This window comes from Haematobia irritans, chromosome 1 (genome assembly GCF_050003625.1).
Source record: "Haematobia irritans isolate KBUSLIRL chromosome 1, ASM5000362v1, whole genome shotgun sequence".
NCBI lineage: Eukaryota > Metazoa > Arthropoda > Insecta > Diptera > Muscidae > Haematobia > Haematobia irritans.
Genome location: NC_134397.1, coordinates 157,677,604 through 157,701,449, shown reverse-complemented (window position 1 = coordinate 157,701,449; position 23,846 = coordinate 157,677,604). Strand labels below are relative to the sequence as shown.

Sequence of the window (23,846 nt, the reverse complement as noted above, 5' to 3'; positions counted from 1 at the left end):
TTGTTGGATGGTATTGATTCCTGATATAATTTTATAATAATTCATATTTATTACACTGACTTATTTGGACCATAGAGATAATTTTTTTTTCGAAATTGAAGTGGATCAGATTGATCTAGAGTCAATTCTACATAATAAAGGCGGGAATTAAGTTCGAGTTTAGCCACTAACATCGCCATTTTTCACGATTTCTTTTCTTTAATCCATTCCATTTAAAAGAATCTAAACTTGTGAGAAGTTGCTTTAGGCTATTGCCCATCAAGTTATAATAACAAAAAATTTAGGTATAATAAACTTTTTACTGATATGTTTTTGATTTTAGGGGCTAAACTAGAACTTAATACCCACCTTAAATTACAAATTATGTTCATGTACTTGAATTTTAATTGTGTGAAACACCCAATGCAACCAGATTGATCTGGCATGTCGTGTGACTCTTGGATATAGACAGTACACATGCCAAGGATGCGGGTGCACTTGTCTGGTCTCGAACAAGTGATGAATTCAATAATTTACGCATGTAAATTATTTTTGCCAGTGCCACCCCGGCCGAGAATCGAACCCGGCACCTTCGTTATGCAAGACTATGCTCTCTCTCATCTGCTACGCCGAATCTTGCACTTTGGACTCATAAATTGGTTCTTCCTAGCTTAAAACAGAAAATGTTGAAGCTCGTGGTGGATATTAAATCCTCGCAGCACCAATGAGTATCTAGCAAAAAATTTGGAAGGCGTTCTATAGTTACAACTTCAAAAGAACTTTAAAAATGTCTTCCCAAAAATGTTCTTTATTTTAACGACACTGGAAATTATTTTAATTAAATTTTTAATTCTCGCTTTTTTCACATTTTCGATGGATAATTTTAACTTTTGTTTGGTTTCAAATAGGCTAAAATAAGAGTAAGAATTTATAAAATGGTACAAATTATTTAAATTTTGTTTAAAAAAATGCTAAATCCATTTTAGAAACATTCTGAATTTTTGCAAATATTTGTCAAACCTTTCCATTAAAAATCATAGAAAATTATAAAAATCAATTATTTGAAAAAATATTACGACATTTTTTAATTCACATCCAAAATACTGAATTCGGATCACACCTTAAAAAGGGATGCAAATTCAGTGGTGGACATCTGTCCTATCAACTCCTAAACAGCCAAACAAGAATGTTTACATTGTACGGAATGCTGTAAAGGTTATACTTCACCAAAAATTAATTTTGGGAAAACAGAACAAAACCATGGTTTGGGGTTTTTTTTGCCATAGTAAGGTTTTCCATAATCCTGGCATGGACCAGAAACAGAGAACGGAAGTACTTCCTCCTCGAACACTAAAATGATGTTGGGCCAATTGGATGGGTTCAAAAATAAGAAAAAGATATCGCAACAAGTAATAGACTTTATTGAAATGTAGTGGGTTAAACGCCCCCTATATAACAGGATGCCACTTAAACTTACACCCTATGCTTTATTTTGTTTGGTTGGTATTGCACAATTGTTTTTCTTTGGATCCTTTTAAGTTTGTATATTTTCCATGGACTTCTCATGTATTTCGAAAATATTATTTGGCTTCCTGCCGTGGTATATTTATATTGGACATCTAAATTTCAGTTTGCCAATATGGATGATAGAAAATCGTCTAAATCCGATGCAAGGCATCAAAGCGGTGGTGAAGGTGGTAGATCTTCAAAGTCATCGTCGAAGTCATCATCTAAATCGAGTAAATATGCTGAGCGTTCTAATAGCCGCGATAATTCTACATCGATGGCCATTCAAAAGTATAATCCCAACATGCGGTTCATCCGCAAAAGTGTTGTCGAAACCCCCTCACGTAGTGTTACCACAAATTATTTGGAATTGGAGACGGAATTTCCGAGAGATTACGATGACAACATCGAAATGCTATCTCGAGAAGCAGAGCATTTGGAGGAACAATTTCGCACTCCAACCCGTACCAGCACTACAGACTTGACGGCAACGGCAGATATAGTGCTGCGTCCTGTAACGCCCACACCTACTCGCATTGTAAGGCCTGAGATTGTGGAGATATACAGAACTAAAGAGCCATTGGATACTACCGATAAAGAGACAAAATCCAAAGGTCAAAAACACTCGAAACGAGTTGGCTTTAAAGTGGAAGAAAAAATTGAGGAACAAACAGCCGAATGTAGTGTAGTGGCCAAGGGTACCTCTACACTGTCTAGTATTGAGGAAAGTTCTCAAAGCCAGATTCAGATTCCAGTAGTCGAGGAGCTGCAAGCGGCTGATATAACCCCAGAGAGTCCTCAAGAGGAAGAACAGAAAGAAAACTTGCAAGTAGTAAAACCATCAAGTTCCACTACACCAGCAACAGCAACTACAGTTCCAGTGTCCATAACTACAAGTTCCGCTAAAGATGATGATGATGAGCCGGTGGCGATGTCGCCATGTGGACGATTTTTTAAATATGACAAAGAAGTCGGTCGTGGTAGTTTTAAGACGGTCTATCGGGGTCTTGATACAGAAACTGGGGTGGCGGTGGCTTGGTGTGAATTGCTTGATAAACAAGTTAAAAAAAGTGAAAGAAAGCGATTCAGGGAGGAGGCTGACATGCTGAAAAAACTCCAACATCCGAATATTGTGCGTTTCTATACCTATTGGGAGTTTAGTGTGGCTCGAAAAAAGAATATTGTTCTTGTAACCGAACTTATGCTTTCCGGTACCCTCAAGTCTTATCTCAAGAGATTCAAGAAAATCAACCCTAAGGTGTTGAAGTCCTGGTGTCGACAGATTCTCAAAGGTTTGCACTTCTTACACACTAGACCCCTGCCAATCATCCATCGTGACCTCAAGTGTGACAACATATTCATAACTGGTACCACAGGAAGTGTTAAAATCGGAGATTTGGGTTTAGCCACGCTCAAAAATCGTTCTCACGCAAAGTCAGTTATTGGTACTCCAGAATTTATGGCACCCGAAATGTACGAGGAGCACTATGATGAATCTGTAGATGTTTATGCCTTTGGCATGTGCATGTTGGAGATGGCTGTTTCGGAATATCCCTACAGTGAATGCAAAGGCCCTGCTCAGATCTATAAGAAGGTTATATCTGGTATCAAACCAGCAGCACTGAGCAAGGTCGAAGATCCGAAAGTAAGGGAGATCATAGAGAAATGCATTGAATTGAAAAAGGAGGATAGGCCAAAATGTAAGGACCTATTGAATTCTGAATTTTTCGAGGAGGATATTGGCATACGTGTTGAACCCACATCAACAGAGGCGTTTTTGGAAAATCCCGATAACAATGTCATTGAGTTCCGTTTACGTTTCTTGGATCCCAAGAAACGTTCTTCAAAACACAAGGAAAACGAAGCCATCCAGTTTGAATATGATGTAAAGAATGATGATTGTGAGCAGTTGTGTGACGATATGAAACAGGAGAATATCATAACCGAGGAAGATGCTAGAGCTATAGTCAGACTATTGAAGGTTCAGGTATTCTCTTTACTTAAGGAACGTGTGCAGCGGCAAACTCAATTTCAGTTGCAAAACGAGAAATCTCGCTTGGAGAAGATAGCATTACAAAAGCAAAGGGAAATGTTGCCGGAAAATGTCGAAGAAGAGGAGGAAGAAGAAGAGGCTGACTCTGAAGAAGATGATGCGCTTCATGAGGGGACAAGTGAAGATGTCACTGGACGCAACATTGCACAAAACCATGGCACAAAGTCAAGCCAAAGACAACAGACTCAATTTCAAGCAACGACATCTAGTCAACTGGATGACCATAATCAGTTACAGTCTATGCAACGTCCTCAAAACTATCTTCCTCTCCAGACTCAGGAGATAACATCTTCAGGGCAGCAAGACGATCAAGGGACTACGACGGCAACAACAGTTGTGACTTCTCCCACAACAGCTCCCACTACACAACCCCAGTTCTATAATACTCAAATGACTTTGGCTTCCTCTTTGAATGCAATACTGCAACAACCTTCAAGCCAGACATTCTCGCAGCAGCAGCCACAGTCTCATACACAGTTAAATAGCCAACAGTCTCAAATAGAATTTCCACAGCAGTTACAAACGCAGCTTGAATTTGTTTCACAGCAGCCATCACACAACGATGTTCCACAACAACAACAACAACAAACCCCATCATTACAGCAGCAAATGCCCCAGTATGAAGTTCAACAACAACAAATTCCAATATTGCAGCAACAACAAAGTCAAATGGAATATATAAATCAATCTAACCAAGTGCCCCAGTACGAATTTATCTCTCAACCAACACACCAAGCCGCACAACAATCAGTGCCTCAGGTGGAGTATATTCAACAGGCCCAGTACAATTATGTACCACAACCAACTCATCTTCAAAACTCTCAAACTTCTCAACATCAACAGCTTGTAACGGGACAGTCATCACATCAGACTGGAGGACTAGGTTCCAATGTTGAAACAGTACAAGGTCTTCTTTCCGCTGAAGGAAATTTATCGAATACAGCACCAACACAGGTAAGCATTTCTTTCTACGTTAGCACAAACAAATATATGGATCGGAAAGATTCTTAATTAAAGGATTGAGTTTTGTTTGGTTTCCCATAAAATTCCATTCTATAGTATTCTGGAGAGGTAGACGTTTTACAATTTCGTTTTGACGGTTGTCTTGCTACCAGTACAATCTTCCATATCAATCGAAACTGCTGAACAGTGAGTATTAGTGATAGAACAGCGGACGGAAAATATTGGTTGAACTCCGTGATTGAAAAGCATATTTAAGACCCCTCAGACCCAAGAGCGTCTCCTCAAACTCTAGTATTTCAGTGATTGAACCACAGACGCAACGGTTTTAGTGTTTGTACTAAAACAAAAGGGTCTTAGTGGTTGAATGTAAACGGCTAATGTTTCTGCATCGCTCGCTCACAACACATTTGTGGGACGGATATTCGATTTATTCCTTAATTGGCTGCAGGTATCGCTTAGTTTGTCTTATTTTGTTTAGGCAAAACTATAAATCTTGTCTTCATCCAACGAATACTGGCTACACAACCGAGTTTTCTTGGTGGATACTGGCTTGATTTAATCAATAATGGTTTGGTTAGGTTGTAAATAGAAGATGACATCAATTCTTGTATTGATGTTCTCTTTGACCGTTATAGGTCCAGACACCATATTTAAGGTTTGTTATACCCTAAACCACATAGTGGTCAGGGTATAATAAGTTTGATCGGCCAAAAATGTGCCTACCAGAAATATTGATTTTAGACCCCATAAAATATATACCGATCGACTCATAATCACCTCCTGAGTCGATCTAGCGCTTGGTGTCCGTCCGTCCGTCTGTCCATGTATTTGTTGTTCACAGGATTCCGGTCGCAATTATTAACCGATTTGGATGAAATTTGGTACAGGGTGTTTTTTGGCACAAGGACGAACGCTATTGAATTTGGAAGAAATCGGATCAAATTTAGATATAGCTCCCATATATATGTATCGCCCGATTTCGACAAATGGAGTCACGTTGCGCTTTTTGACACACCGATCGTCATCAAATTTTGCACATAGTAAACTTTTTCATCACCCTTTAAGTCTGCAAAATTTCATCGAAATCGATTCAGATTTAGATATAGCTCCCATATATATTTATCGCCCGATTTTCCCAAATTTGGCCATAAAAACCTTATTTATTAAGCGATCTTCCTCAAACTTGGCTTACTCTAATCTTTTATGGTACTGATAATATGTGCCAAAAATAATCGAAATCGGTTCAGATTTAGATATAGCTCCCATATATATGTATCGCCCGATTTTGCCAAATTTGGCCGTAAACCCTTATTTATCAACCGATCGTACTCAAAGTTGGCAAAATGTGATCTTCTATAGCTCTAACTGTATGTGCATAATTTAATCGAAATCGGTTCAAATTTAGATATAGCTCCCATATATATGTATCGCCCGATTTTGAAAAATTTGCCCCTAATAACCTTATTTTTGACCATAGGGGCCTCATTTACTAACTGATCGTACTCAAATTTTACTCAAAGTGACCTTCTATATATATAATCTTCTATACCTCTACCTATATGTGCGAAATTTCATCGAAATCGGTTCAGATTTAGATATAGCTCCCATATATATATGTATCGCCCGATTTGGTCAAATTTGGCCGTAAACCCTTATTTATCAACCGATCCTACTCAAAGTTGGCTAAATGTAATCTTCTATAGCTCTAACTGTATGTGCATAATTTAATCGAAATCGGTACAAATTTAGATATAGCTCCCATATATATGTATCGCCCGATTTTGAAAAATTTGCCCCTAATAACCTTATTTTTGACCATAGGGGCCTCATTTACTAACTGATCGTACTCAAATTTTACACAAAGTGACCTTCTGTGGTATCATTCATACCTGCAAAATATTATACAAATTGGTTCAGATTTAGATATAGGTCCCATATATATGCATCGCTCGATTTAGTCATATTTGGCCATAATACTCTTATTTATTAACCTATGTTATTCAAATTTTGATGTACTAACTGATCGTATTTAGACTTACATGTAGCTCTTACATAAATATATTGCCCTATTTACAGAAATTTGGATTTATTACCCACAACTAATTGACCGATTTCCTCTTTTTTAATAATGGACTCAATATTAGTGGCATACTAACTCTTTTGGTGCAAAATACACTATAGCTCCTAATATTAGACATTTCTGCTCAGATTGTGACAAGACACCCATAAACATGTACCCCCATTATGTTCTCCAAAACCTATACCAATGAAACCCCACAAATGCTTATGTTTACTAATTCAGTAGGGGTGGTTTAGGGTATGATATAGTCGGCCCCGCCCGACTTTCTACTTTACTCACTTGTTTTTTTTTCTTTGTTCAACCTAGATCAGGGTAATGTATAGATGACATGAATAACAATTATATTCAGGATTATGTAATGGCTGATGGAATTGTCCGACAGTCCAAATCGTCCTAAACTAGATTTCCTTATATAACAATTTATTTTAAACATGTTCCATTGTTAACTTATAACTACTTTTCTTTCTTTTTCAATGAAGTTACTGCAACAACAACCGTCGCAGATCGAATATATCCAGCAAACTAATTTAGGACAGCAGCAGAATCAATCACAACCGGAAATTATTTCTCAAAATTCCAATAACGAATTCGGATCTCAACCCATTTCAAATTCACAGCAAGTTCAGTATGATTCACAGCAGACTCTCAATTCTCAGGGTCAAAATTTACAAACGCCTCCCATACAACAGCAACAAAATCAATTGGAATTTTCCACACAACAAGGTTATAACTCAACGCCTTCTGCCCAACTTCAGACTCAGATGGATTCTCAACCACCACAATATATAGCCAATCTTCCGCAAACCACATCGGAATTTCAAACAAATTCCCAACCAACTCAACAGCACACTCATGTTAATTTCCCTCCTTCCGTCTATCAAACACAGCAATCGCAATCTCCAGCCCAAAATACCCAAATACAATTTTCTATGCAAGATCAGCAGCCACAGGTTACTGCAACACAACTAGCTTCGGAATCTTCCCACGAAGCATCTCCATCTATTCAACAGCAGGTACCTTTGTTTGAAGCAGCGACAAATATAACAAACAGTAACAACGGAGGAATAGTTATACCTCCGGTAAATGTAACTTCGGTTGATCAAAGCCATATCACTACCATGGCAAATGGTTCATTGCCCAATACTAGCTGTGACTCTAAGCAATTACCGGTGGAGGCACCAGTGGCTAATGTGTCAAATACTAGTATCAATGAAGCTCCTTTACCGGTCAATAGTGCAGTTCCACCATCTCTGCAGCAAATTATTCAAGTTACTAATTCGAATATGATGACTTCTTCCCAGCCAATCCAATCAACAACAGTCAATTCTCATGCGAACGATGTTCGTGATTCTGCCAATCTAATTGATGCAGATATGGCATCTCGCAAAACTAGCACTGCTTCGGAATACACTACTATATCATCGGATTATTCACCAGAAAACACAATAACACCAAACTCTGTATTTCCACCACGACACATTAGTAGCCAACAATATTTCGAAATGGGTCAAGCTAGTGACTTTGCCCTTAATGAATATCCTAATGTGAATATTATAAAAGATACTTTGCAGGATATACGAAGAGAGGATGTGGGTAATGTGAGTAGCGATGAATGCCCCACGGAGAATTCTTCGCCTCCATACGATGTCCGAGGAAGTTCTGCAAAGAAATCAAACACACCAGATAGCAGTGGGACACGAAAAATTTCCCGGTTTTTCGTTAATCCGGTTGTTCTATCCAGTTCGACAACTGTGGAGGAAACACAAGGACAGGGAGCAGTTGACAATAGAACTCCTTCCGGCTCCAGTGATGTGGGTGTGCAGCAAAATAATAATACATCAGGGACTTCGGCCCCTCTGTATGTTACACCCTCAGGTGAAGAAGGCAGCAATGCTGCCACTCTTCCAACGAATGGAAATACTAATCACTCTCTGGAGCAATTGAAAATAGAACTGGAGAATATCACACATGCCCAGGCATTCGCTTCGGCCATAGTGGCTTCCATAAACAACGATCATTTGCAGCAACAAAGCTCGCAGCAGCAATTGACACCTAGCCAACAACAGCAACAACAACTTAATGTCCAAACTGATGACGATACACCCACAGGGCCTTTGAGTTCCACACGAACAACCTCTACATTTAATTCAAGACGAACATCTTTGGATAACAGTGGCTGCAATGAAATACAAAATGCTTTAACGCATTTGGGTGATTTGAATGATATTGGAACGGCAACAATAGGTCCATCTTCAAACCACTTACAGAGTTCAGCAATACCAAATCTTCAACAGCCAATTCTTGCAAATAGTGGCATCACTGAGCCAATAGCCAATATTCTCGAGCGTATTGAAAAGCATCCACTCTCCAAGCAGAATAGCCTGGAAAATTCCAATTTTCCCCCATTATCCAGTGGTAGTGTAGAGTCAACTATAACCACAAATACAAATGTGCAACGTCTAGGTGCTCTAAGTCAAACTAGTATTGCTGATCTGGAAAAGAAATTGGCGGCCTTGAGGAACGTAGAAATGACTGATGAAATTTTACTCGAGCAACAGCAAACTGAAAATGAACTCAATGCCCGCAGGGTTTCACGTTTTTGTGTTAGTCGTGTAAAAGAAGCAGGAAACTCGGAAACAACGACAGAACAAGACACAACACCCACACAGGAACAGGTACCAATTCTAAGACCTACCATAGACCTACAGGCGGCCAATAATATGTACAATACACCAACTGAATTGCTGTCACCTTCATCCATAACCTATCAGCCTTTGGGAGGACCCTTAGCAAATGTAGCCGCATCTGTAAAACCTGCGGCAGCCGTTGTAATGCCAATGCATGCTCAACCTGCGGCAGTGCCATCAGCAGTATATAATCTTGAGCCTGCAGCTCAATTACAACATCAATTACAACAACAAATACAGCAACAACTGCAAAGATCGAATGCCATGCAAGCTGAAGGAACTCAATTGATGACAGGATTCTCACAACAGCAACAGTCGTCGCAACCACAACAACAGCAAGTTCAAAAAACGTTCGGCAATCAAGCATCTATGGTAGCAACAGGTCAAAGCGTTAACCCACAACAGCAGCAGCAGCAACAACAACAAATAGCACTACCTTTCGTTACACCCATCCAACAATCGACAGCGCTACACCCTTATCCTTATATATCGCAAGAGCTTGTTGAGAGTACACAACGTTTGTCATTGATAGCTCCAGAGGAAAATGCCATGTCTTTGGCAGCCACACATCCTAATTTATTGCCCACAGTCATACAATCTGACATCAAGCATAACTTGGACTCGTTGGTTAGTCAGCTTTGTAGCACTCGCTTGGGAAATACTCAACATCAACGTTTACTACTTCTAAGGCAGAGACAATTGATCGAAGAGGATGAGTTACGATTGAAGCATTATGTCGAATATGAAAAGTTCCAGAAGGCCATGCGTCAATCATCTGCCGAAATGATACATCCCCATCAGACCGCCCCTGCTATGCTCTATATTCAACCAACAACAATAAATCAACAAGGCTATATAAATTTAAGCAGTGGATTTCTGCCAAATTTTGGTCCCACTGGACCCTCGTATCCTCTAACACACTTTCAACAGCATCAGCAACATTTGATAAATGCCAATATCCAAACATCGGCCATGTCGGGATATGCTTTAATGATCAATCCACAATTGGCCACAATGCAGACACCTCCAGTTGCAGCTTCAGCAGCCACTGTTGTGCAACAACAACCTCAATCCCAAATACATCAGCAGCATCCTCAGTACGCCATAATGGGAAATGTAGGAGCGGTACCGAGCCAACAAACACCGCCACCTCCACCCACAAATTCTGTTATCGGATCAACACTTCATCAATCTAGCATGTCCCAACAATCAGGCCTATCATCCGCAACACTTCATAATGGTATAGTTTTTGGGCAAGACTAGGACATGCTAAAACAAGATGTTAATGCGGATGTATGTGGATTGCCTTTCTTCTGTTGGAAAGGTAACTGGAATCGAAATCAAATGAATTGATTATGATTTGCCTCCATTCAGAGACGGGGTTAATGGTTTGGTCAAAAGGATGCCAAACAACGCCGGACGGTGAGATAAACTAATGTAAGATGATCTGCCTCAAATGTGGGTGCTAAGAGATGACAGATGATGATAAATACATCCCAATAACTCTTGTTTGTGAAAATCGAATTGAAGTATTTGCTTAAAACTTTTGAAATTAATCAAATGTATCAGTCACCATTTACATAAAAAAGTTGCTTCTCGCTTGCTCAGCACTATAATTTTGCTATAAACAATTCTGGAAGTCTTTCTGCAGTCTCAAAAAGAAAGCCAATGAACAACTGATCTATTAAAGCACTAGAAAATGCAAAACTTTAATTAGAAGTGTATTGCTTATTAATGCATCTTGAGTTAGCTATTCATCATCATAATACCATAATACTCTTAAGAACTAATGAACAATTAAGCTGTTGAATCAAAGTGAAAGCTTTAAGTTCATTACTATTATATCCCACAAAAACTTCTCAGAAAGAAAAAGGAGAAACTTTGTTGTTGAATATCAATGAATCAGGTAGGATAGGTGAATTTTGGTTTGATTACTAGTCCCAGTATCAATTTTAATTTTTGGATAACGATATTGGCGCAATAGGGTCATTTTTAATCTACTTATGCAGTATTTGTGTATATCCGTAGAGTTAGTCACTGTTGTTAGTATTTTTCTGACTCTTATCTTCATATTGAATAACATGGATCGGATGAAATTTGCTCTACGAGGAGTCTCCGGTTGTCAAATCTGGGAATCGATTTATATGGGGGCTATATGGTATATAATTAGGAACCGATATGTATAAATTTTTGCATGGATTTGGATCACGTACCAAATTTCAACCGGATCGAATGAAATTTGCCATTCCAAGAGGCCATGGTGGTAAAATATAAGGATCGGTTTATATCGGGGCTATATACCATATAATTATGGACTGATATGGACATGGGGTATTTAGTGACATCACGTACCAAATTTCAACCGGATCGGACTAAATTTGCTTTTCCAAGAGCGTCCGATATGGCCCATTTGCAATACCATCCGACCTACATCAACAGAAACTACTTATACCAAGTTTCAAGTCGATAGCTTGCTTCGCTTGGAAGTTAGCGTGATTTCCACAGACTGACGAAGCCTGGACTAACGATTATAGCTAGATCGACTCATAATTTCACCACGGACCAATATTTCGATATGTTACACTCCCCATCCTATGGTGGAGGGTATTAAAAGAATTTCACGTAAACCCGATTTATTATACCGAACAGATCTCTAAAAAAAATCCCCAAATGTATGGAATTCCCCACCAAACCCTCAAGTCCTAAACTCAAAATGTTCATCCCCATCCACGAAAAAATATCCCTAATTTGGAGGAAATCCCCAATACTCACAACACTGGAGTCAGTCGCGACAGCAACCGTTTCGTTTATGCACTAATAGAAAAAGATTCGTTATATTAACGAAATGTCAGCCAATGAAACAAATTCGTTAATACAACGAAATTTTTAATTATTAACGAAAAAACAAAAAACACTCAAGAAATTTCGTTATTGATAACAGCAAAAAAGTTTGATAAAACAGCAGTTTTTGTTTGCTGAAAAAGGGAAAGCAGTCAAAAGTTTGATAAAAAACATTAGTTTTTGTTTGCTAAAAAGGGGAAAGCAGTCGCTGTAGTTGTTTCAACAGACATTTTTCTTCTGAAATAGCAAACAAAAACTTCTGAATTAGCAAACGTCTCTGCTAAAAGTGGTTGACAAACATCGGCTTTTTTCCGCTATAACGTGGACGACTTGTTTACAAAAACTACTAAATGTGTTATTTTTTATTTTTGAATTTTTTTCGGGCTTACTGTAACAGTAAGTAACAGATAGACTGGACGATTAGCAGAACATTTCAAGGAATTACTGACATTTCAGCAAAAACATTGTCTGCTGAAAAACAACAGTCATTTTTTTTGCTATGTATTAACAACAGTCTTTTTCTATAAGTGTAAGATAGCAATTACCCGTCTGATGCAAAACAGCGTTTGGTGTTTTGCAGAGTTTTGTATGAATTTGGCATGCTCTTCAAATATATACAAAATATTACAAAAGTTGTACATGTGATGAACCCCCACTTTTTATAATTTATTAATCTATATACTTATGTATAAGATATTAATTTAAATAATTGGCAATCTATTTTGTAAAATATTCGGCACAAATTTTGAGTATTGAAACAGCAAAATATTTATTTTTTTTATTATATTGTAAAATTCAAAACATTGTTTACATTTCTTTCTTGTCACCGTATTGTTATTGTTATTTAAGCTTAAGAATGAAATATTCTCCTATACATGTATATGTCTATTATATCAATAATTTATTAAACAGAAAAAGAAATGTATTGGATTAATTTTGATTTAAAACAATAAAACTTACCTATTGTGCAAATAAATAACCCGTTTAAAAATAAAATGTACTGTTTTTTCCATAGCTGTCAGAGTGATAATTTAATTTTTTTACATAACCGTTTTACTAATATCTTCATAAATAGAATTAATAGAAACCCCGGGTTTATATTTTCACTAAACTAAATTAATGCATTGCGGTGTTCGCCTTCTTATTCGATTGATTTTTGTGCACAAAAAAATATTTTAATTTTCCCGCTTGTTTCACGTTGCTCGAGAGTTACCGCCATGCATACACAAGGTCGTGGGTTCGATTCCTGCTTCGACCGAACACCAAAAAGTTTTTCAGCGGTGGATTATCCCACCTCAGTAATACTGGTGACATTTCTGAGGGTTTCAAAGCTTCTCCAAGTGGTTTCACTGCAATGTGGAACGCCGTTCGGACTCGGCTATAAAAAGGAGGTCCCTTGTCATTGAGCTTAACATGGAATCGGGCAGCATTCAGTGATAAAAGAGAAGTTCACCAATGTGGTATCACAATGGACTGAATAGTCTAAGTGAGCCTGATACATCGGGCTGCCACCTAACCTAACCTACAATGCCCGCATTACATACAAAGAGTCAAGGGTTTAATTCCAGCTTCGACCGAACACTTATTAAGTTTTTCAGCGGTGGTTAATTCCCTCTCAGTAATGTTGGTGATATTTCTGTGTATATTAATGCTTATCTAAGTGGTTTATGTTAGGTAGTGAGGTAAATAGCTCTCAGCTTTACCAAAGTTCATAAACGTTCTCTTCTCAGGAATAACGGTGTCTGTCCCGAGAAAAAAAAACTTTCAACGTTTCGGGAGGTGTCAGAGTTCATGGCTATGTCTACATGTCATGTTGTCTGCGCCACGAAGTCAGAGTCAGAGCTAACCATGGTGACGTCAGGGGAGCTTTGGTATGACGCTGTTATGCGGCTCATCTGTGTCATCTACCCAGTCCGCTATCAATTGGCGTCACATCCAAGCTCTGAGTACCAATTGTCATGATGAGTATTCAAGTCACCTAACAGGATAGTTTGCTCACCACCCAGTTCTGGCTTATGTCCTGTCTGACAAACCGAACCGAGACGAATATATCATATAATTGAGAACAATATATAATTGAAAGTCATTTAAAATATTAATGGATTCAATTAAAAAATTAATTGATACCATTATTGTTTGGTTCAATTAAAAAATTTGTTTAATCAAACTTTTAATTGATTTGTTTTTTTTTTTTTTTTTTTAAATTGGAAAATTTTTCGTAACATTTTTTTCTGTGTAGAGACACCATTACTACTGGAGAGTTTAGACTCCTGGCGGCAATGAGAATACTCTTTTTGTCCATGAATTCTGTGATTTCAGTAATCTTCCTTGTCAGTCCATTGCTCTGCTTAAGACAACTGGTTACTATCAGTGGTAGGGGCTGTTGCACCATAACCGCTTGTCTGTGCAAAGTAACTATTGTCGTCGTATAATGGCTATTGTCGATGGATGATTGCTGGGTTTTTTCGACAGCAGGAGTATATTGTTCCGAGTGCCTGAGCATTTCAGGTATCTCGAGGTCTTTATTTACGAATGAAATCGAACTAATGCGCAGTCACATGAGAGGGAATCGCTATAATCAATATGAATATGAGAGGGCATAACTCGATTAACCCATTCGGTGCGCGGTGAATCTGTCCGGTTTGTGTCTTAGCTATTTACAATTTATATTCGCGCACATGCAACACAAGTGTACCCAGTTACAACATTCGCTGCACATTACAAAGTATCCTCCTCGCGTGACTAGACATACGTACTTCGCTGGTTCTGGATTGCTTTCAATGTCGCTGGCACAAAGGAGCAAGATTCTGAGCAGACTATGCCCAGGAAGGAAAAATGGATATGATGGGCATTGACATATGGGATAGGAAGTGGGTTTGGACAGTCAAACATACTTGAATTTCCGTGGGGTTGTTGCAGTCCTTGGAGAAGTAGGAGTTCCTTGTGTCGACTCCAGTGTGTAGTACCGATTACAGATAGGGTTGCATATGGCTTCGTTAACACATCTGGTGAATTACGGGACAATCCATTGCAATATACCAACACTTATTACACAAGAATTCCAACACTTGTGCACTAACTTCTTCGAAATTCAAAATGGAATAAAGATATATTTTTTCGACATTTTTCCAAACATACTGCCTCGATCAAATTAAAGCGCTGCCAGTCAGACACAATACTAGAAAAACGAAAATAGCTGTTTGGATTTTGTACGAATAGGGACATTTCAAGTGATCAAGTGTAGATATCGTATATGACTGTTTTCTACACACAAAATTTTTTTTTCTGATTCAATCACCAAATTAATTGATCCAATTAATTTTTTAATTGAAATGTCTTCAATTACGAAAATGATAGTATCAATCACAGTTTTAATTGCCCATAGAAAAAATTCTTGATTAAGAAATTAATTGATTTTTTCAGTAAATTTCAATTAATTTTTTAATTGATTCAGTTAAAAATTTAATTGATGTTGATTGCAAAACTCAATTAATTTATTAATTAAAAAAGGTAACTATTTTTAATTACTTTCTGAATTGGCTTAGAGTTTTTATTTGGATTAACAAATGATTGTTTGAAATACATTTTTAATTAAAAATTAAAAAAAATCAGCACTTTTTTTAACTGAATTAGTCTTCCGAATTTGAATAAAAAGTTAATTGTATCAATTAATTTTTTAATTAAAAGTTTTCAATCATTGACTTAATTAACTTAATGTTTCTATCATGATTAAAAAGTTAATTGTATCAATTAATTTATTAATTGAAAAAATTTTCAACTTCAATTAACTTTTTAATTGGAAATATTTTGGTGATATTTTTTTCTGTGTACATGGCCATCAAATTCCAACAAATTTGCCAGAGTTGTCATATAGTTTAAAGCAATGCCAACCGAAAGGATTATTTTATTATTTTATACAATGACCGTTAAATATATAATTTGCTTACTGTGATTCCATTTACTCAGGCGAATTCAACTCATCAGTGAAACAACTAATCATTAAGGCGAATTTTGATTTGAAAAAGAATAATAACGTTGCCAATCACATGATCATAACATGAAAATACAAGATGAAATTGTTGATTGTGATTTAATTTGATCTGCAAATAGATAATAATAATTAAGAATTGTTTAATTTATTAAATATATAATAAAATTACAAATATACTTCACATACCTTGCTAGGGTCTAGTGTAATAAAGTTTGAGTATTACTTTCACTTGCTCTGGATAAATTGTTGTGCCGTTTCTTCTAGTCCTTTATAGTATTGTTAACCGAATTGTAATGAATAAAATATCGTTTAAAGGTTTGCATAAATATACATACATACAGGTTTGTATTTTTTTATTTATAATTTTTACAAGATTACATCGATAAATACTAAGTTTAAAACTGGGTATCCCAAGTGTGTGTCGTTAGTTTTCTTTGTATATAGAAGGCTACTATTTAAAAAATATATATTTATATGTATAACGGTGCTTTGCATTGAAGCGTTATAACAATTATTGTTGTTGTTGTAGTTGTGCATTGTCACTCTTTTGAAGTGTGACATCTGTTGGCATCATATCAGACTGTCTTGGAGGATTAGCAATGGGTTGTATAACCTGGATTGCTTGAAGATGATGAAATTGTTGTTGATTTTGTTGCAACAATAGTTGCTGTTGCTGTTGAACTTGTTGTTGTTGGTACTGGTGTTGTTGATGTATATTTTGTTGTTGTTGGAATTGCATTTGTTGATGGAATTGCTGGGTTTGATTAATAGTTTGCAATTGTCCAGTGACTTGCTGTTGTGGTGCTATGGTAGTCATTTGTGTGTGACCATGAGGGTTAAGCATTACCTGTTGATTATGAGCCACTGCTGTACCACCATGATGACCCATGGATGTCATTATACTATTTCCAAAGTTAATGTATCCCTGTTGATTAAGGGTAGTTGGTTGCAAGTAAAGATAGGGTTGTTGTTGTGGATGGACAATTGCATCATTTGTGGCGGTTTGACGCATAGCTTTTTGGAATTTTTCATATTCCACATAATGCTTCAGACGCAATTCATCTTCTTCGATCAATTGTCGTTGGCGTAGTAGTAACAAGCGTTGGTGTTGAGTAGTCCCAAGACGTGTACTGCACAATTGACTGACCAAAGAGTCCAGATTATGTTTTATATCCGATTGTATGACAGTAGGCAAGAGATTAGGATGTGTTGCAGCTAGAGACATGGGTTCCTCTTGCTGAGGCATGGCCATACGTGTCTGATTTTCAACTAATTCATTAGTCATTTGCGTAGGTGCGGCAGTAACATACTGATAGGGATGTAAGATATTCGTTTGCTGCTGTTGACCTTGAGTCGAAATGAATGGTAAACTCAATTGTTGCTGAGGCATTTGCTGTTGATTTTGCAATAGCTGAAATAAAGGAAAAATACAATAACAATTAGTTCGATTACATCAGGATGGATACAGGTTTACAAAATGTACACGGTTAAGTGTTGCCAATATTGGGGATTTTCCCCAAATTTTTGATATTTTTTTCGTGGATGATGACGAAATATATACTTGTCCAGCACAGTAAAATTCCCCACTCAAAATCTGATAGATCATCATAGAGCCCAACATAACCCTTCGGCAACTAAGAGTCGGCAACCTAATCAACATCAATCTTGATGTATAAGAAGGCAGAACAAAGCCATCATTCCAATGGAGATGCCTCTGGACAAACAACACAGAAAAAAATATCACCAAAATTTTTCCAATTAAAAATTTAATTGAAGTTGAAAATGTTTTCAATTAATAAATTAATTGATACAATTAATGATAGAAACATTAAGTTAATTAAGCCAATGATTGAAAAATTTAAAATTTTTAATTAAAAAAATAATTGATACAATTAACTTTTTAATCAAATTCGGAAGACTAATTCAGTTAAAAAAAGTGCTGATTTTTTTTTAATTTTTAATTAAAAATGTATTTCAAACAATCATTTGTTAATCCACATAAAAACTCTAAGTCAATTCAGAAAGTAATTAAAAATAGTTACCTTTTTTAATTAATAAATTAATTGAGTTTTGCAATCAACATCAATTAAATTTTTAATTGAATCAATTAAAAAATTAATTGAAATTTTCTGAAAAAATCAATTAATTTTTCAATCAAGAATTTTTTCTATGCCCAATTAAAACTGTGATTGATACTATCATTTTCGTGATTGAAGACATTTCAATTAAAAAATTAATTGGATCAATTAATTTGGTGATTTAATCAGAAAAAAAATTATTGTGTGAACAAGAATTGCATCTGGACCGATTCAATGCCATCAATATACACATCATACTGAGGATCCCATATCACAGAGCCATACTCAAGAATTGGTCTAACAAGAGAAGTAAACAGACGTAAGGATCCTAGAACTGTTTCGCCCAGCGCTTTATGAAACCTAGAACCATGGCCATGTTCACCATTGCAGTAAAGTGACAGTTAAAATTTAGTTTATGATTCATCAAGATACCAAGATCAACAAATCATGAATGGAAAAGTTCCAGGGCTCATTCAAAAAAGTAAGCGCTAAAAAGTGTTTGGCTCAAAAACATACTCATCTTAAGGTTGTGTCTATTGGAAATGGCAAAGTAATAGATCAAATTTTTGTTTTATCAACTGCTAAAATAGCAGTAATTCGTCTTGTGAATACAGGTGCAGATGTTTGTTAATGTAAGTTAAAAAACTGAGAGTTTCATGAAAAAGAATCATAACACTACAAAATATTACTGCTACTTCAAAAAAACGTGCACTCAAGAAATTTCGTTATTGCTGAAAAAGAGAAAAGTCAAAAGTTTGATAAAACATCTGTGTTTGTTTGCTGAAAAAGGGAAAGCAGTCGCTGTATTTGTTTTAAACAACATTTTTCTTTGCTGAAATAGCAAATAAAAACGTATTAATTAACATCTCTGCTAAAAGTTGTTGACAAACATCGCTCCTGAAATAGCAGAACTTTTTTCGGCTATAACGTGGACGACTTGTGTACAAAAAACAAGTCTTGTTTACAAAAACAACAAGGAAATCTGTAAATTCAGTAATCTTCTTGTCAGTCCATTGCTGTGCTTAAGGCCAATCAACTGGTTACTATCAGTGGTAGGGGCTGTTGCGCCCTAGCCGCTTGGCTGTGCTGTCGTCGTATAATGGCTATTGTCAGTGGATGATGATTGCTGGGTTTTTCAGCAGCAGGGGTATATTGGTCCGAGTTCGTGAGGCCTGAGCATCTCAGGTGTCATTCCAATAGAGCACCGAATCAGTTTTGCTGCCTTGGTGAATTTCATTCTGCAAGTCCCACATGACTCAGGACCAGATGTGTTATTATTTACGGATGAAATCGGACTAATGTGCGGCCACATGAGAGGGCATCGCTATAATGAATATGAGAGGACATAGCTCGATTAACCCATTCGGTTTGCGGCTAAATATGCCTGGTTTGTGTCTTAGTTAATTACAATTTATCTTCGCGCACATACAATGCAAGTGTAGCAGTCGCGACATTCGCTGCACATCACAGAGCAATCTCCGCACGTGACTGGACATACTTACTTCACTGGTTCTGGATTGCTTTCAATGTCGCCGGCACAAAGGAGCATAATATGCCCAGAAAGGAAAACGGGATATGGTGGGTATTGGCATTTGGGATAGGGAGTGGGTTTGGAGAGTCATACATACTTCAATTCCCGTGCGGTTGTTGCAGTCCTTGGACAAGGAGGAGTTCCTTGTGTCGACCCCCATACCATTGCAAACTACCAACAGTTATTAAAAAAGAATTCCAGCACTTGTGAAATAGAGAAATACAAGTAAACAAGACGGAGTTCTCTTTACATTTAGGTTTTCGTACTATGTTCAGTTTTCCCACCACCATGAATTTATGAATAATTTCTCAACAGTGGTGAGTCGAGAATTTTCGTGAATCCCTGGAATTGTGGTGAATGACGAAAATTGAATCACGCGCACACGTCTAATGCACATTCTACGGAAATTTAGTGACACAATATATGATACAAATAGGCATTTTAATAAACCCCTCAGGTAAAAATTCTCTTACTAGATCTTCTTTCGAAGACAAAGATACATAATCAAAACATATTTTTTGAAGAAAGTACACGTCACGCCTTTTTTCCTGATACCAAAATATCCTGGCCTTGATTGCACATATTTCAATCCTAGTTTGTACTTTCCCATTGTATTGTATAAAACACAATTTTCTAGAATATAATCACAATATAGCCAGAAAGTACGCGTCAGGCCCATTTTTCGGTACCAAAATTCCTGGGCAGGGTTGCACTGTGGGGCATTTTGGCCTTTCTAACGGCACCACATATTTCGAAATAGTTAATTTATTACTGGTCAAAAGTAGTCAAAAAGTTTTAGCCATTTTTGGTCGCCTTAACTTGATTAAGTCAATCTGTGCCCGGCTTAATCTACCTAGTTGGTATCTTAGTTATTTACAATATATCTTCACGAACATTTCCCTTATCACATTCTCTCCTTTACCTCAGCTAGAGGTATGCGATCAATCAAGCCACGCGTTCCTCCATTTCCCCTTTTTCTCCTATCCATTAGAAAGTGTGCGACCAATCTAGACACGAGTTCCTCGCTTTTCTCATTCACTCCTATCCCTCAGCAAGAGGTTTGCGATCACTCTAACTACGTGTTCCCCAATTTCTCCGTTTCTCATATTCCTCTGTCTATTTCCCCCTTTAGTCACGTGTTCTTCCGTTTCCCATTCCTCAGCTGGCGACAATCAAGCTACATGTTCCTCAGTATGTCATTCGTTTTCCCATTCCTTCGCTAGGGGTGTGCGATCACTCTACCACGTCTCACACCGCTAAAAGGTGTGAGACGTGGTAGAGTGAGCCGCCGGTCGTCTGGCAAGATTTGAGTTGAGGACCCTCACCGAATCCAGAGGCCCACAAATTTTAAATAAACAAAAACAGTCATAAGATGTGAATTTGCTTTCATGACATGTTTTTGAATTCTATTAAACATAGCTTGTTTAGCATAAGTACAGTTTAAAATTTCTGTGACGTATTCCGGCCTCACTGAGTATCATCCCAGCCGGAAGGGGAATAACCCCGTCGTTACACTTTGAATTGAATCATAGATTATAAATTACACATGTATAAAGCAGCATGTTACTTATATTATTATTATACATATTTAGTTATATACAGCCTGTTTCTGTATATCGAATGATCTCTATCGATCGACTGAAATGCACAGAAACAGCTTATTTTTGGTTATAAATTCAGATGTTTGTCTCCATTTCAGTCGATCGATAGAGCTCGTTCGACATACAGAAACAGGCTGTTACATTTTTAAAACATTTATTTCTTGGATGCATCTTTCATACATCCATTTTCGTTTATGAATTGTTTAAGTGTTTACATAATGAAATTCAACTCTATACATTTATCATTTAGTTTTGTTTACCTTATCAAATGGGAGCCACCGTGGTGCAATGGTTAGCATGCCCGCCTTGCATACACAAGGTCGTGGGTTCGATTCCTGCTTCGACCGAACACCAAAAAGTTTTTCAGCGGTGGATTATCCCACCTCAGTAATGCTGGTGATATTTCTGAGGGTTTCAAAACTTCTCTAAGTGGTTTCACTGCAATGTGGAACGCCGTTCGGACACGGCTATAAAAAGGAGGTCCCTTGTCATTGAGCTTAACATGAAATCGGGCAGCACTCAGTGATAAGAGAGAAGTTCACCAATGTGGTATCACAATGGACTGAATAGTCTATGTGAGCCTGATACATCGGGCTGCCACCTAACCTAACCTACCTTATCAAATGCAACCCTGTATCATATAAATATTTATTCAAACACAACCCCAATAAACACAGGATGAGCGTTTTTCAAATCCAACAACTTTTCAGTTTGAGGGTAAATATAATTTTCAACATAAAGTCAACTTGACTTGAAACAGCTAATCTTCAATACATCTTCAAATTGTTTGCGAATTACCTCCAATTTGCCAAAATGTTGATGAAATCTTTGAAAAGGTGTTGAAGATAATATAAGAAAACTTTGACAAAACACTACCCTAAAATGCAACGAAAAAACCATGTGGTTTTTAATACTTATTTGTGCAACGACGTTCGTGGTCAATTGGAAGAAATAAAAAAATTGGTAAATTAGAAATAACTGAATTTACACCAAATAGTTTATAATAATAGGTAAGTGAAAATAAAAAATTAAATAAAACTTTAAGGAAGTCACTAAATGTATATCTCTTTGCAGAAAACTAAAATTATGGATTCTACATTCTTGAAAACTTTAAAAACTGACCGATGAAAAAATGTTGGACAATTGACTGCAACTGCTTCAAATAGTTTATAATAATTGGTAAGTCAATATGAAAAATTAAATCAACACTTTAGAGAAGTCACTAAATATAAATCTCTTTCATTAAGAAGCTGACCAATGAAAAACGAGTGGCTTATCGACAAGAAAAACTTTTCAGAAACATTTCAAAGTGCAACCAATTAAAATTATAAAAGAACAACAATTGTTAAAATCAAGAACTTCTGGAAGAAAACTTGCATCACATCGTCAGTTTAAAATGAATATTTTGTGAATTCCTTTTGCTGGAAATCTATTCTAACACGCGGTCCAGCACGTTCTAATTTCAAATTGCCCGCATATTAATAAAATTTAATGCTGTTTTATGACACCAACAGGAAGGAAATCGAATTATCAATGTAAAAATTTTACAAATAATGTTTAAGATATTTAAAGTTTTGTTGTTTGTTGTCTGTTCTTTTGTTTTTATTTGTTGATATATTTAATAAGATTGTTATTTTTGAATTGTTATTGTAGTGTATTATGTAGACTAGTGTATTATATATTTTATTTTGACGAAAATTAATAAATTATACAAAATTCATAGAATTTTTGGCTTTGACTTTCAATTTGAAGTGGGGATATCATTCATACAAATTTTGGTTGAGAAGTATTTGTAATGATGTTAATTTTTAATTTGACTCGCATCGAAAATTGTTTGAGAAATTATTGAGTAGCGATGCATTTCAATTTGAGGATAACACTTGAGAAATTATTGCTAATATTTTGAATTTTACTGTTGAGGGTAATGTCTGTTTTTTGTTGAGAACGCGATTTTCTCAACAATTTGTCAATTTGTATATTATTTTTGTATATTGTTGAAATTTAGCATTTTTCAAGCGTTTGTGTTTATTGGGACGGCTAGATAAGCAAGTCTGTATAATCATAACATGAAATATCAACTATGTAAAGGAATACCTATTTGCAACCGTGGTATTTTACGATATTGCAACCATGGTATTGTACGACCAGAAAACATATAAAAGAAGCACAGCTCGACCCTTTCAGTCAGTGAGCTTTCTGCCGTGTAAGCAAGATGTTCTTTGTACAGGCTTTTATAAGTACCGGACACCAATCAATTGCAAAGACTTAGGAACATTTTTGATTAATAAAACTACTTCGTTAAATTTTAAACCTAAAGTGTTTTTATTTTGATGGAGAGATATGATCTCCGAAAAAAGACCATTTAACATAAATGGTTAAAAAATTGCAACCAAAACCGCGAATATACGAAATTCAATTTTGAGCGGATTTGGTCTTTACGAACGACATAAAAGCAAATTACTGTTTGGAACTGAATCGTTACAAAAACATCAATACGAAATCGCAGAAAATCAATAATTGGAGCTGATTGGAGAAA

At 36.6% G+C, this 23,846-nt stretch overlaps 2 protein-coding genes across 3 annotated transcripts in view; one reads left to right on the top strand and one right to left on the bottom strand.

The window, feature by feature from the left end:
- Positions 1-1,615: 1,615 nt before the first annotated feature.
- LOC142222071 (uncharacterized) lies at positions 1,616-13,142 on the top strand. Its single transcript, XM_075292017.1, has 2 exons — positions 1,616-4,492; positions 7,061-13,142. Exons 1-2 carry the CDS (start codon positions 1,619-1,621, stop codon positions 10,529-10,531), a joined length of 6,345 nt encoding a protein of 2,114 aa, XP_075148132.1. The 5' UTR covers positions 1,616-1,618; the 3' UTR covers positions 10,532-13,142.
- A 3,266-nt stretch (positions 13,143-16,408) lies between these two features.
- LOC142222069 (uncharacterized) overlaps positions 16,409-23,846 on the bottom strand; it is a 49,164-nt gene continuing 41,726 nt past the window's right edge. For both annotated transcript variants that reach the window (XM_075292012.1, XM_075292011.1), the window contains exon 3: positions 16,409-17,511. In XM_075292012.1, coding sequence (XP_075148127.1) covers positions 16,612-17,511 — 900 coding nt within the window. In that variant the 3' untranslated portion in view covers positions 16,409-16,611. The remainder of the gene's footprint in view (positions 17,512-23,846) is intronic.

Bases quoted from the DNA above. Each gene is read 5' to 3' on its own strand.
- LOC142222071 (XM_075292017.1), top strand. From the start codon at position 1,619: ATGGATGATAGAAAATCGTCTAAATCCGATGCAAGGCATCAAAGCGGT. The intron at 4,493-7,060 runs GTAAGCATTTCT...TTTTCAATGAAG, and splicing joins CGAATACAGCACCAACACAG to TTACTGCAACAACAACCGTC.